At 39.1% G+C, this 14,570-nt stretch overlaps 1 protein-coding gene across 5 annotated transcripts in view; it reads right to left on the bottom strand.

The window, feature by feature from the left end:
- Positions 1-2,041: 2,041 nt before the first annotated feature.
- EFCC1 (EF-hand and coiled-coil domain containing 1) overlaps positions 2,042-14,570 on the bottom strand; it is a 59,275-nt gene continuing 46,746 nt past the window's right edge. For 2 of the 5 annotated variants that reach the window (XR_012837134.1, XM_075762701.1), the window contains exons 6-8: positions 13,046-13,204; positions 10,664-10,733; positions 2,042-9,554 (exon numbers count right to left, since the gene is read on the bottom strand). Coding sequence is in view for 4 of the 5 variants with exons in the window: in XM_075762701.1 (XP_075618816.1) it covers positions 9,421-9,554; positions 10,664-10,733; positions 13,046-13,204 (363 nt within the window). In the remaining variant the exon portion in view is untranslated. The remainder of the gene's footprint in view (positions 9,555-10,663; positions 10,734-13,045; positions 13,205-14,570) is intronic. The other 3 variants (XM_075762702.1, XM_075762703.1, XM_075762704.1) reach the window with 3 other exon arrangements.

Genomic DNA, 14,570 nt, shown 5'->3' with positions numbered 1-14,570 from the left:
CAGGTTTTTATCCTAACCTATTATAAAATCCTTCATATTCTATCCTTTTAAAATAATAGTGATAATAATATAGTGCTGCATTTGTATGCAGTATTGAAGTAGCTTGGACTTTTCAGCTGTTTGAAAAATTGTCTTTCAGCTTTTCTCAGTTCTACCTTGTCGACATGGTCTCAGTTCCACATTTGCTGACATCCTTGTCCCTACAGGAGATAAAATAAACCCCAGGAAATTTCACCCTCTCCTTCTACATATTCTAGAGAGCTTTTTCTTGTACAATTCTTGTCAGCAAAATCTCTTTTTCCATAGTTTCAGCATTGTCAAATATGTTTTATTTCAGAGTCTCAGCCATATTTTTTTTCCCCTCTCTTCCTGTACTTTTTAATTGCTTGTGATCTCTGTCATGCTCTAACTCTCAAGAGTCTGGGAATGACTTGTACTGTCAATGAAATAATAGTGTAAGTTCAGGTCAGTCTACCATGACTTGCAACAATTTCCTTCTACGAAATAGCGATTGCTAGATAATTCTGCTTCTCCATTAGGGGAAAAAACCAAGAACAAACCCAACAGTGGCAAAAAAGAAAACAAATGATAGCTATAAATATTAATGTCTTTCTTGAGGATTTCTTGTGACTGTTGGAATAGAGGACTGTGCCCTGCACATAAGCTGCAAGTCCTGCAGCATAAGTTCAAATCAAGTTGTTGAGAGCAACTCGTTAAAATTATCACCATAGAGGTAAAGTTTCCAGATTTATCAATGTAATATGAAAACTTTGTTTATCTTTCTTCTTAGGTTCCCTTCCCAAATTCTATCTTGGCAAAGCCACTTTCTTTACAGATCTGAACATCTTGATTCAGATCTCATTAGGTTAGAGTGTTCTCTAACAGTTGCTGTAAAAATGCAGTTTCTTCCTCCTGCATTGGTAACCCTTTGGTGTTCTCTGAACAGAAAAGAATCTGGTATGTAATTATTTCTTAATTATTTCAGGATTTGAAATGCTCCCTGTCTCTTTTCTGTCTCTACTCAATATATTGTTGTTCAGTTCAATGGCTCCTTGAATCTCATTTTGTGACTCGAATTATTGGTTCTGTCAGTTTTATTTATATGTAGCTCCAGCCAGGTATGTAAGAGCAGCTCCAGCTGTATTTGCCCTCTTGGTAGGGGGTCTCCAGTGTTAATGACGTTCTCTACTGAATTAGTTTAACCCAAGCTGTTACACAGCTGGAGTTACAAAATGGATGCATAGGATCAGGCAATCATTTTGCTTCCCTCGCTAGAAGACCAGAAACAGAACAGCAGAGTCTGAGCCAAGACTTCCTGCTTGGTATATACATTCCCATCTTTATGCTGGAGAGAGTATTTCTTTTTCTTTGTAACATATTATGTATAATTACAGTAAATGTTAAGTTGGTTACTGCAATCTTCATTGAAAAGGAGTGTCCTTTAATGGTGGAGTTGGTGATAAGATGTTTTCTCTGCACTGTTATGTAAAGGTGACCTAGAAATGGTTTCCATGGCAGTAGGATGTACTACATGCTATTGATGGCAGGGCTCAGCAGAGGCCCCAGAAGGCTATTAGGTTTAAAATGTGAGTGCATTTGAGAAGCGACTTTAAAATGACTCTCAAAACCTGGTGACATTTTTGGGTGACTATCAATCCTTTGGTAGATGAGTCAGCGGTGTATCTCAGCCCTGGGCATGACAGATGTTTGTTCATAAGCAATTAGCAGCCGTACTGACTTCTGCTGTCGTCCCCAGAGCTGATCTCTGCTGGTAAGAGCTGCAGTGCTTGACAAGAAGGCAAGCAGTACTGCTGCATGTGCTGGACGAGCACTGTGAATGTGCAATGACTTTCACTTCCAAGATGAGATTAAAAACAAAAAAGACCCTCCTATAGGTATTGCATATTCTTTATTTAAAAATTATATTTTCTTATCTGAATGGTATGCTTAGATCGCGTTGTCTCACCCTCCATGTATTTTTTGTTCTGTATTTTGGCAACTTTCAGAGGTAGAAAATTGCTCACAAAATACTGGACTTTGCTTTTATTAGAGAACTTTTTTTGCACTTGCAGTTGTGAAAAAATCAATGAGAAATAATCAGCAAAACCAGATCTATGAAACAATAAAACCTTCTTCAAGTACAAAAATTATCCCTAACTATAATAGCATACTCAGCTCTTCGGACCTTTTTGCTTTGTGGTGAGGATGTGAGTGAAACCTCTTGAATACTGATAATTCTTCAATGTCATCCTACAGTTCTTGTTTACTCCTTGACAAAGATAAGTTATCTCATAGTTCTTTGAGGCAGAATCATAAAACAGTCATTTATAATTTGTGTTGTGCTCGCAAAAGTACTATTCATACAAAACACCACGGGGAACACAGTGACTCAGTGGGGTTTTGAAGCCTACTCGCTCTCACCTGGGTAAAGCCACCTGGCATGCAGAGATCGTGCTGCTGACCGCCTGAAATAAGTATTTAGTGAAGATACACCCTCATAGGTGCTCATAGTCCTCGTCTCATTAGTATGTAAAGGTGTGTTACTACACAGCATGTTAAATTAAGTATTTTATAAGCCTGATGTATGCTGAGCTCACAGACTAAGGTGCGAGTTCTGAAAAATATGGTAGCCAACTTTAGGCTAGTTGACAGACCGTCTTTTGGGAGAACCAGCCCTGTACTGCTTTCAGCCTCCTTATATACCCTGGGCTGTTTACCTTCTGCTGTTTCCTCAGATATGCCTCTATTTCTTTAGTCCCCACAGAGCGGGACTTGTATATGTTCCCCCCAACACAGACAGAGACATCGGCACCTCCCTGTTGCGGCAGGCATGGTGTTGTGGTGCGAGCTTGTGTTTGTGACAGATCCGGTAACTCAGTGGCATTTTCCAAGTAGCAGTGGATGGAAAGAATGGACTTGCAGGATCATGGATTTCCATTTCATGGCATCCACGGCACTCAGTCGGTATAACACAGAAAACTAACACAAGGACAGCTAACCTACAGGGTACCTGTGCATCGCTGTTGGGGGACCCTATGGATGCTGGAGTGCATCTATGCTAGCTTTACATTGGTGGCCTTAGGAAAACCAAGCGTTTGTTTTGTCTGTGGAAGACATGCTACCCAGCTGCTGCACCAGGCAGCTAAAGCAGTTAAACTTCCACTACCGAAACTTTCTAGTGAAGCCTAAACTAAGTAAGGGCTATTTCCTTCACAAATTTGAATGGCAAAGGTACAAAGTCTGCATTCTCTGAAGCATGCATAGATATCATACTGAGTTACTTCTTTTTTATTTCCTAGGCTATTATTTAACTTTAAAACTCCCATGTATCTGTATTCTGTGCTCCAACTTTTAGCAAACACGTAGAAGTTTAAGGAGACCTTTGTCTACTGCTTCTGACACTCTGCTATCGTTTTGTGACTTTCATTAGAAAAAATTATAGTTGTATTTGCAGGAGGAAAACTGGTCATGAATTAAATTTGATGTCTAACTGGCAACTTGTTCTAAAATGCCAGCTAGGATTTCTGGAATTTCCTCTGAGCCTTTTCATCCTTTTCTTTTATTCTACTGTTAATATGGTCTAAAAATGGGTAGGGGATTAAGTCTAGGAGCAGATGGTTCTTCAGCCAGAGTGTCTGAAATGGTTACAGTTCAGAAAAATGTACGCATTTTAGGAAATAATGGCATTTAAGATGCGAGTCTCAATTCAGGGACGTTTGCTCTAATGCAGACACCCCCCCTAAGTGAAGAAGTGAGTGAGCTGCATTAAACAAAGAGATTTGCTAAGGGGCAACTCTTCTAAGAACCTGAATACATCAGTTCGGGTGCTGTCTCCGAAACTTTCAGCCTGAAGGACAAATATTAATTTGAAAAAAGTCAAGGGGACAAAATTAAGTTGAGCTGTTTTGCTGAGGCAATGCCAGCAAAGTGCCTCTCCAAATCTCCCCAGGATTTCCACAGCTGTTGAGTAAACTGACCTAGAGCAGTGAGTTACTGCCCATGGGCACTCTGCTGAGGACATATACACGTGTGGTGGAAACAGGCAGTGCTCTGGTGGTGTCAGCTGCTGGCCTGAGGTAAAGATGGGCAATGCCGATTCCATCTTCCTTCTTTTCAGGGAGGAAGCTGGGCTCAGGAAGGTCTCGTAGCACGCCCAAAGAAATGCACAGTCAGTCAGACCAGTTGCCTGCAAAAGCCACAATTTAGGGCCACCAAAGTGCTGTAACATACAGTACCATGGGAAATGGGCAAGGATGTTTCTGCTGGTGAAATATTACAGGAGAGCCAGAAAAGTAGAATAGAAACCCAACGGAACTCTGAAAATCCTGGCCTGTTGAAAGTACAGTGTAATTCAGGAAATAAGGATGATTCAGTTTTCAATAGAATTTCACACTAAGAAACACATTCTATAGCTTTTGTATTATGCGGAATTATATGTAAAATTATTAAGCAAATAAGATAATGTAAATATGGAAGGATTCTGTGTCTTAAACTCCATGAAATTATAAATCTAAGAGAAACCCTTTGGCTGGTAATGTGCTGTGTCACACACATGCTGTGAATGTTTATTGTCATTCTCTCATACCAAGCAATTCTATTTTATGCAGCACTGTTTGAAAGTGTTCCCTTCTTAACAGTGAGATGGAAACAAAGAATGAAATCTAAACAGCCTTTCATCATTTAAATGTACCGTGTAGCAGATTAATGGACAGTATCATGAAAGGGAGGAGACTTAATTCCAACAAATTCAGGAAATTTAAACATACTGGTGCCAAGGATTATTTTCTTCCAAAAATGCGTACAATGCCATCGGCCTCTTAGAGTAGCTCTGGCTGGAGATGGCCACACTGATTTGGTGCGAAAGTTTTGTGAATTGGTGTAACATCTGTGACGAGTGGTCACTGCCAGATACTTCAGAGAGAGCTTCAATGAAAATAAATTGGACAATTATTGAAAAATTGTGTATGTCAGGTGGACTTTAATTTACTAATAATTAATACCTCATATAAAGCAAAAAATAATGGAAGGAGGAAGCTCTGCTTGAAAAATGTAACTTGTGCAGGCCCTCAGGTTATCTCAGCAAGAAATATGTCAAACGGTAACTGAGGAGGGCATTGGGAGGAGAACATAGTTTGAGAATGAAGTCAAATCGGAAAGCTTGATTTATGGAAACACAGTGGACATCAGTGGGGAAAATGTCCCAGCTTCCTTGTTAAGTCCAATTTGCAGTTTTAACAGAAAATTAATAAATTAAGATGGTGACTGCTAAGAGAGCAAGCTTGATCACAATTTGTGGAGATCTAACGTTGAACCGCTAAGGCTAAGGAATTGCAAACACATTAGATGAGCAAAGTCTGTGAGAGCTGAACTGCCAGGTTTAGGGGGTGTGAGCAGGAGAAGGGGCACGTTCCTTGGGACTTGTAGGAGTGAGGGTTAGGAGTGCTGAGAACACTCCAGGCAGCTCACTCAAGGAAAGACTGGACACCAGGCTTAAAGTAGAAAATCTGGGAGCCTGGAGGATTTATTGCTCTGCAATTAGCAATGAAGGAGGAAAGAACATATAGGAGAGGTGATGAAGAATAATTTTTTTGCTGGGGTGAATTACATTAGGGAGTCCCCAGCAGATACAACTGCAAGGAAACAAACTGTCCTTTCTGTAAGAATGGAATTATTCTCGAGAAAAAAATAACCTACTAGAATGAGGAATGAGCATGCTGGGGAGGGAATAAAACCTCAAGCATGATCTAAGGCCAGGGTTCAACCAGAGTGCCTCAAAGCCAGCATAATTAGGTTGCTTTAGCCCTTTTATAGATTTGCTTTCTGATCGAAAATCAAAGTAGTACAGGTCCCTTCTGCAGACAAGACCTAAGTAACCCTTACCAGTTGGAAACCGCACAGCAGGGCTCTGGTCTCACCTGGTAACATGCCATGTATACTCCTCCTGATTGGTTTCCTGCTCAACAAAGAAATGTTGGGAAGGCATGCTCTTGTTGGCCTTTGTCTACTTATGCAAAATTTGAGATGGACAATTGCACTTACGTTTATAGCACATGCACCCTCTCCATGATTGTTTTCTTTACTGAGAAGTCAGCATGCAAGCAAATGGCCATTTATCACCATTTGGTAAATGTACAACAAAACAAAGTGTTCACAGAGATTGGAGACACTGGGTTGGTGGTTGTACTTTTTAAATGGAAGGCTTTTGAGTGTGCTTTCTTTATCTTTTCAGGTTTTGTCACACAGGGAAATTTTATTTACAAAGTCAGTTTAAACTTGGTATATGTTCCCTGTAATATGAAGTACTAGTTTGTGCAAATCTACCATCTTGTATGTGTTAGATGAGCAATTGGAGAGTATGTTACTGTGAGGACTGCTCCAGTTGTTCGAAGGAGGAGTTTGTCATGCAGTCAACAGCGTGGGTAATAACTGCTCCTACGTTATTGTTTGAAATATGGTGAAGCTATTAATGAGACTTGATTAGATATTTCAGTTTGGTCTTTATCTGGGAACAATTCCAATACTCAAAAAGGCAAGAAATTAAAAAAAGGAAAAGAAAAGGTAGCTGAAATCTGCACAGTAATCACTTGACCTGAGAAGCTAGGTCTTTAAGAAAACCTAGAGATTTGGGTTTGTTTCCCAGGATTACTGTGCAGACTCTTTTGAACACGTTCCACATAGTAAATCAAAATGTGGAAGCCTACCTGCTTTTGAGGCAGAGCTAGAAATTTCTCAATTACATTGATTTAAAATCACATAATTATACAGGTTCATATGAAATATTTAGCAGCCCCAGCAACACTGCTGACAGGTTTGGTATAAAACATTAAGGTAAAAGTATTTAGAAAAAAATCAATTTTAAGGTCAACAAAGAAGGTCTTTGAAAGTACAGCGCTTTGCTTTGCCTCTGATTTCCAGCAAGACTTTGACCGAGGACTGTTTCTTGATGCATCCTGAAGAACAGATTCTTGTTATGGAAATACTGCAAGTCTGACTTGCTCCATATTAATTACTTTTTGGAGTTAAAATAATCAGCTTTTATTATTAAAAGATTAATCAGCATATGCTGATATATCAGAAATGATTCTGATATAGGCATTTCTTAAAGAAATAAAAATATTACAGTACTGGAAGCTAACTTAGCAAGATACAGGATTTTTCTGCTTCTTATATCTGTTAAATGCCATTTAGTTTTTCACAAAAGCTTCCTTTTATCTCAGCTGTTTGCATTTTCCTTAACACCAGTTTATGTTTCCAGTGACATTTTCTAGTTTCCAGTTAGAGTTCAACTGCTGCTTGAATAAGCTGTGCGGTTTTGGCATTAGGACATCAGGTTACTTAATAGTCTAGTTTTCTAGAAATATATTAGAAAGTGAAGTAGAAATGCAGTGGTGAAAAAGATACTAAAAGTATACAATTAGCATAGCAATCTTAAGGTATACATAAGTATATAAGTAATACAAATGCACATGTATATATAGAGTGGATACAGTAAGTGATATTAATTCAAATGATAAAAGAATCCTGGAGTGCGTGAGGGTATCCATAATCAGGTATGTACTTGCATTCTAATTCTATTCCTGAAGGGTCTCTTCTGCTAACTATACACACAGATCATGCTTACGTGATGATTTGCTGGCATTTTCCCTCTTTATACATATACGGTATTCCTGGGAAAGACTGAGCTGCACAAAACATAAGCTGATACTTGGGTTTTTTTAAGAAAATTAATCCAAACAGGGAACTAGCTTCTACTTATTTTAATTTTTATCTGTTTCACATTTAATGTATAGTTTTTGTAGTATTTAATATTAGCATATAGTTTAGTATATACTGAGTAATAGTTTATTATGCTTAGTAATATGTTAGTATTATATTTAATATTGGTATAAAGTTTTCTTTCTTAGGGATATTGCACTAGTTATATATGTCCTGCCTAATTTAAAATCTTAATCTTAAAATCTTCCCCTGTTAAAAAAAACCCCAACAAACCCAAACAGGTAAAACAGAGCTTGTTCCATTGCTTGCAAAACACCTTTTTTTTTCCTCCTCTAAAATAAAATGAAAATATCTGTTGCAAATTTTTGTTACCAACATGGCTCTAAGTGCTAAATAATGTATCACAATTTTGGATGGAGGCGTGTGTAAGTTCTACAATGTATTATGAATAGAAAGGAATAGAAATCTTTTATTCTTCAGATTGCATTGTGACATGGACTTTATTCTTGTATGAAAACCTTTTTCATGGAAAAAATTCATATATGCACAGTTCTGAATTGAATGGTCTTATTTCATTGCTGGCATTATCTCAGGCAAATCATTTCACATTCTTAAAAGATCTACAGTGCATCTTTTTAATAACATAAATTGAGCAGGATCATTTAAGAACTCTGCTTCTGTAGTTTCTATGTTTGATAGTTGAATGAAACAGCAAAAGCATCTTGGAAGCAACCTATTTGGTTTTAGTTGTGCCCCCAGGAATTATTTTATTGCTGATTAAAATGTTACATGGCACCATGATTAGGCCCAGCATTTTATATTAATTTGTCTGCAAGTGGGGTCTAACTTTATGTCTCTGCAGTTGCATTGAGGGAAATTAAATGAGAGAACAAAGTCGGGTATTGCATGCGTCGTTTGCTAATGCGACAACGGCAGCTGCTGTAAAGTGAATTTTTCAGTCCTTCCTTTCCCTGAGAGCCTGGGAACAAGATTGCTTTGTACCTTTTTCAAGCAGTTAAATGTAACTTTCTATGTAAAATCTAAGACTATTGTTGGCAAAGATTGTTGCCGATTTCTAAGGCATCTCTGTAATTGCAAATATAAAAATCAAGAGAGCAATAACAAATCTAACTTCAGAGTTAAATAATGTGAATAATTGAATCACAGACACGCACAAACACATTTTATACATGAGCCTTTAAAACTTGCACTACTGGCATACACATATGCGAATGTTTATAATACAGTCTGTTTGTCACTGGTAGGTTAAGGAAGCGGTTTACTTGCCAGTGATAACATAGGCTGCCTTTTGCTTTGGAACTGAGCGATCACAAAAGCTAGAAACTGTGCCCAGCCAGTGTGCGACCAGGGCTGTAAATCTAAATAGGTCAGGTCAGGGTATTTGGAAAAGTTTTTATTTGGTTAACCAGTACAGTTACAGGGCCGTCATACAAAGATGGTTAGGCTTCCATCAGAGACAGACACTGCTACGTAATCCTCATGTCATCTGAATGCTTGTTCACGTAAGGGAGGGCTTTGACGTGAGCTGAGGAACGGGTGCTCTTCCCAGAACCAGCATACCTTTGATTTCATGGCTGAATTATTCTCTTCTCCATTACTGAGCTCCGTTGAACTGGACAAATCTTATTCCTTCATAAGGGCTGTTGTTCGGCTGGTCGTGTGGGTTGTAGTTGGCGCTGCTGCTCAGCACGAGATGACCAGTGGGTTAGACAAGGACTGGCGACTCTGTGCCTTCTCCAGAGGCTGGCTTTGTAAGAGTTCACAGGCTGTCAGCTCATGGTAAAGAGTATCTAGGACTTCAAATAGGCGGGCTTTTCCTTTTAAAAGAAAAATGCAAATATTATAATTTGAACAAAGACAGAAAGTTGCAGTTTAAGAATTGTAACACAAGCTCTTTTCTTCATAGATGCCGTTTTAAGTAATTATCATAAAACGCCTAAATTTTGAGACCAAATAATGAATTCTTGTCCCTATAGAAATCAGAGGGGAACTGGGTTCAAGGACTGTTTTCTCTACTGGTTCTCTTGTTTTATTCACTGCCCACTGAGTTCTCATACACTTGTGTGAACAAAGTCACAATTTCATGTCACAATAAAGAGCTGCCAATCCAACCATCCGCTTAGTCTTGTCAAAGGGGAAGAAGATGTTTGATTACAAAGACTTAGGAAAGCTGCTTAAGTCATATCAACTGCACAGCCAGAAAATCGAAAGCAGAGAAGATGAACTGTTTATGGCAATGGTGATGAGAATGGACAGAGCTGCACAAGGTTACGCCACTTGGTGTCATTTTAGGAAGCTGAGCTGTGCTGCAGTTCCAGAGCATCGCTTGGAGTCAGCGTTCCTGTGCAGGATAAGTAGTAGTACCTTCTGGACATTTGTGTGCTGTGGATACTAAGTCTGCTCTTCTGTGCTCACCAGGAGAATATCTGAGCTATGGTTCAGATACGGTTTCCCTCTGTGTTGGTGTCCCGGACCCAACAAAGGTCTGTCTTTGCCTTCTTTTTTCTGCTTCCTCTGCAGCCACGCTGCAGCAGCACAGCTTAGCTCTGGGCTGCCAGCGCCCTGAATTGCTGGACAGTAGTAACAACAAAGCTTTGAAACTGCAAAACCCAGAATGGTTTGTATGTTATTCTCCCTAAATCACTGTTACTCGTATTCTCCAAAACTAAAGCCTCAGGCCACATCTAGTCTAATTAAAATTTGGCCAAAAAAAGCCCTGGATATGTTCCCGTGTGTGATGTGTTACAGACTAGAAAGCATCACTTTCTATAGGTAATCTTCTTGCATAGTACTTCTTTCGCCCTAGCCTGTCCCCCAGTATTTGAAATATTTTTTTCCTACTCATCTTTTTGTTCATTATCTAGTGTTTTTCCCAAAAGGACACTTTTCATGCTTCTTGGTCTTTATACATGATTTATTTTCTTACCAGGTTGGGGGTCACGGCAGGATTCCAAAGTGCTCAGCAAGATTTTCCCCAAGGCTCGCTTAGATATGTTCTTTAAAACACAAAATAATATTATGGCACAAATATGTCCTTCACCAGTTTAAATGTATGCAACAAAATCTATGCGCATTGTATTTGGACTTGAAAATTAAAACAAAATGAGACTGAATCCTTGTAACACAAGACCATAGACTGGCTATATTTTCAAGCATTTTATCATAGATACTGCTCAAGTAATAGCAGTTTGTGGAGGTTCCCAATTCTTTAATATGGCTGTAGAAAGAGAAATTGCAGTTATTCAGTGGAAAATACAGAATTTTCCAGAGTGCGTGTCTAAACAAATCTAGATGGTAGGGAGTGTAAGCAGGGCATGCACAACAAAAGCTTGCCCAGTCCTCTGCTAGGCCTGTGTTGGAAGGTGAAGGGACACAATTTGCGTGTCATCTCAGACAGAGGCTTCTCAGACCCAGCTGTTCTAGGAATCAGTGGGAACCATTTTCTGCATAAACAAATTAGAAGAGATTGTGTGTGTCATGTGGCAAGCCCACTGTTAGTTATATATTGAGATGTAATAAACGTTAGCCAAAAAAAAAAAAGGATTGTAAAAACTACTTAGGATTTGGATGGTCTTTGTCAGTGGTAGTTTTATATTAGAAATCTGTTGGGACGTTACATAATGTGTCTGGAAATACAAACTCTCTTAATTTGCTGTCGAGACACTAATGCATGCTTTCTGGGAGATGGTCTTGCAATCAGTTTAATTAGCACTTAGAGCGCCTGTATCTGCAGGGACAGGTTGTTCGTGTTAAAACTTCAAGAAGTGAAAATAGATGGAAGCTATTCTGGAAGAAAGACGATGTACCTGCCAGCAGCTCAGGCAACACTGGCCTTGCTTGCTGATGCTGGTCATCTGCCTTCTGCTTTTCTGCCCCAGTGGGGACTGGGGCGTAGCGGAAAGCAGTTTGCAGCAGGCTGGGATTACACGTGACCTCCGCAACACAGTGTGAGGTTTTCATAGTCCTAGCAGACCTTACATTTGCCTTTCTGCAGCCATTGCTTTGTAGTAGATTCTGTCACAAAGGAGATGCTGGGGGTATTTAAAACATGAAGGTGAACACACTGGGGCAGTGACACCTAAAACCACAGTTTCTGATTAATAAGCTTTCTTTTGTCTGAAGTATAGCCCATCAGGGATTTCAGGGATCCTCACTAAACTCTACTGGGAATGCTGTAAATGATCTTGTTCGTTGACAGCATCGTTGCCTGTACTGGTGCTATGGGAGTTGGCAGCACGCGGCGGCATGTTTCCGGCAATGATTAGCATTAAGTGCTGTTATCACTGAGATATGGCACATTGTGTGATGGATTGGCTCCTAAGCAGAAATGATTTGCAATAATACAACTGACCAGTGAACGACATGTTGAAGTCTTGACACAAAAGGTTATTATGCTTGTTGCCAGCTGTAGTCTTTACTAGTGTAATCTTTCACTGGATTGTTATTGATGCATGTGTCAGACTTGCAATCTGAAAGTAGAATTTCCATGTCAAGTGCTAAAATCAGTTACCAAATTATGAGATATTGCACTTGTTCCCTGGAGTCATCAGTGGAACATGAGCGTACTTCAAACAAAGTAAAGTGATCATCTGAGGAAGCATTCTCATCTCACACAGATTAGGCAGAGCTTTGCTGAAAATCGAGGAGAACCCTCAATCATTATCAAAGAAATTAGCTCCTAGCAGTCCAGTGAGGCTCCCAATGTACTCTGTGTTCTGCAGATTATCCAATTTGCCTGTGTTTTGGCCAGCCCTTACTGCTATCATTCCCCAGCAGGAGATCTAAACTTATTTTGTAAAGGACTGAACTGCCATACTGGCCATGTACTTCTGGGATGTTATTGCATCAGTTTTTATAAATCCATGTTAGGATTATTCATTGGGTAAGAAATGTCTTACAAAAAATACCTTATTGGTATATAGGAAGGAGTTTTATCCCTGTAATACCGACTCAGTGTCACATTAGGATGCAGCTAAACAACGGTCCTTTTCTAGAAGGAAAAATAATCTTCTAGACTCTTTCTGATTACTAGCCTTTTGGATTTCCTTGTTTCCTCTAAATTTTTGTTGAGAGGATAATGAGAGCTTGGAGATCTAGATCCAGGGAGATCTCTAGGCTTCTTTCAGAAAGTCAGCCATAGGGGTTTAAAGGTTTTCTACAATCACCGGGCAGTTCCCAGGGCAAACATGTAAAAATGTGTCCTGGTGCAAAGGACTTTGCACTTAATAGAAGGTATGAACATCCTTTTTAGTTGGGAAAGGACACTGTCAAACCAGTTTTAAGTCTCTGGACTGCTTTCTAGTCATACCAAGTCTCGAAGTTGTTGAAGAAGCTGTAAAACATCCATGAGCTTTTCTTCCACCAGTGACAGCCTAACTCTCTCAGTCTCCAACATCTGCAGCTCCATCTTCAACAATTCGGTCTCCTCCACCTTTTGCTGCAGTTCACCTAGCAATGGGCCTTTCATCTGGACAATGACACAGGAAATTAAAAGCACTGGAGCTTTTCACTTTCTTGCCCAATAATTGCAAAGCTGAGTTTTCCCCCTTATCTGGTAAATGTCAGATCACTCCAGAAGATTATCTTGAAAGGAAGTACATTTCTTTAACGTACCACACAAAGCAAAGAATCAATAGTTGCTAGGAAATGCATGCTTTGCTCTGGCGCGTAATAGCAGTTCATTCAACACTGGATGCAAGCAGATCATTCAGAAATTTTAAAGACTAGCAATACTATTTCAGTTTTCTAATCTTTTGCATTCCTGTCGTCCTCTATAAAGCATAACTAATTTGTGTGCCCTCACCAATGTAATCAGGTCTTTATTTTGCAACTCCTACATATCGATCATCTGTACATTCCGTGAAACAAGAAGGTAATTTGCTGATTTACTGTAAGTATTTTGGTTAAAAAAAGATGTGTCTTAAAAAATTTAAGATTCTGATTCTGCAAAACGCTAGCACGCGTGCTTGGTGAAGCAATGGTTTGTAGCTAAGCACAGTAAAGTCCAGATTCAAGAAGACTTGAATGCTACATAAATCCTGGGCAGGAAGGGTCTGCTCAGACCTGGGCCTTCCAAAGCTGAGCTGGCCTGTCAGTTGTCTCAGACCTCCCTGGGAAAAAAATGTTCAGGATTTGAAATGTTGCTTTTGTTTCAATGCAAAATCTCAGTGACATATTTTGAACTACAAAGTTGCCACACTATTTGCAAAACTCAATATCTTTGCTTGTCACAGACCCAGCCCTACTGCAGATACATGGCCAAGTTGCTAAAAAGAGCCTGAAAAGCATTCTCTGTAAAACATGTCACTTAAATATTTTACTTTCGGACCTTTGAGAGCACTGACAGATTTCTGGTTTATCAATAAAAGTAAACTCATTTCTCAATCATTACTGTGGCCAGATTTCTGAAATGTTACTATTTTTTGCAATTTCTCGTTGCAAACACAGTCTAAATATGTTTAATAATATTACATTGAGAAACAAAATCATGTGGAGTAAATGCTAAATGTGCTGGCTCTGTTAGTCCCTTTTTGTTGTTATTTTTTATCTTTATTGAAGTTTTAGAAATAACTAAGAGAGTTGAATTCAAAAAGCTGAAGGCCCTAATACACACGCTATTTAATAGATTTTTTCTGGTGAAAATTTGCATCCTAATGAATTTTAATAGATGGGAAGAAACTTCAGTTTCCTAAAACACAAGTGTCATCAGAGTGAAAAAATTAAACAATCCCTGATCCACACCGAGCTTTCTAGAAGGTAATTTTAGTATCTGACAGTGCTAATAGTATGTATTGGTTGGCGCTTACTTCCCCATCAGCTGGAAATCAGCCTGT

The sequence above is a fragment of the Balearica regulorum genome, chromosome 10 (genome assembly GCF_011004875.1).
Source record: "Balearica regulorum gibbericeps isolate bBalReg1 chromosome 10, bBalReg1.pri, whole genome shotgun sequence".
Classification (NCBI taxonomy): Eukaryota; Metazoa; Chordata; class Aves; order Gruiformes; family Gruidae; genus Balearica; species Balearica regulorum.
Note: the sequence above shows the minus strand (reverse complement) of the source record. Positions and strands in the feature narration are given on the sequence as shown.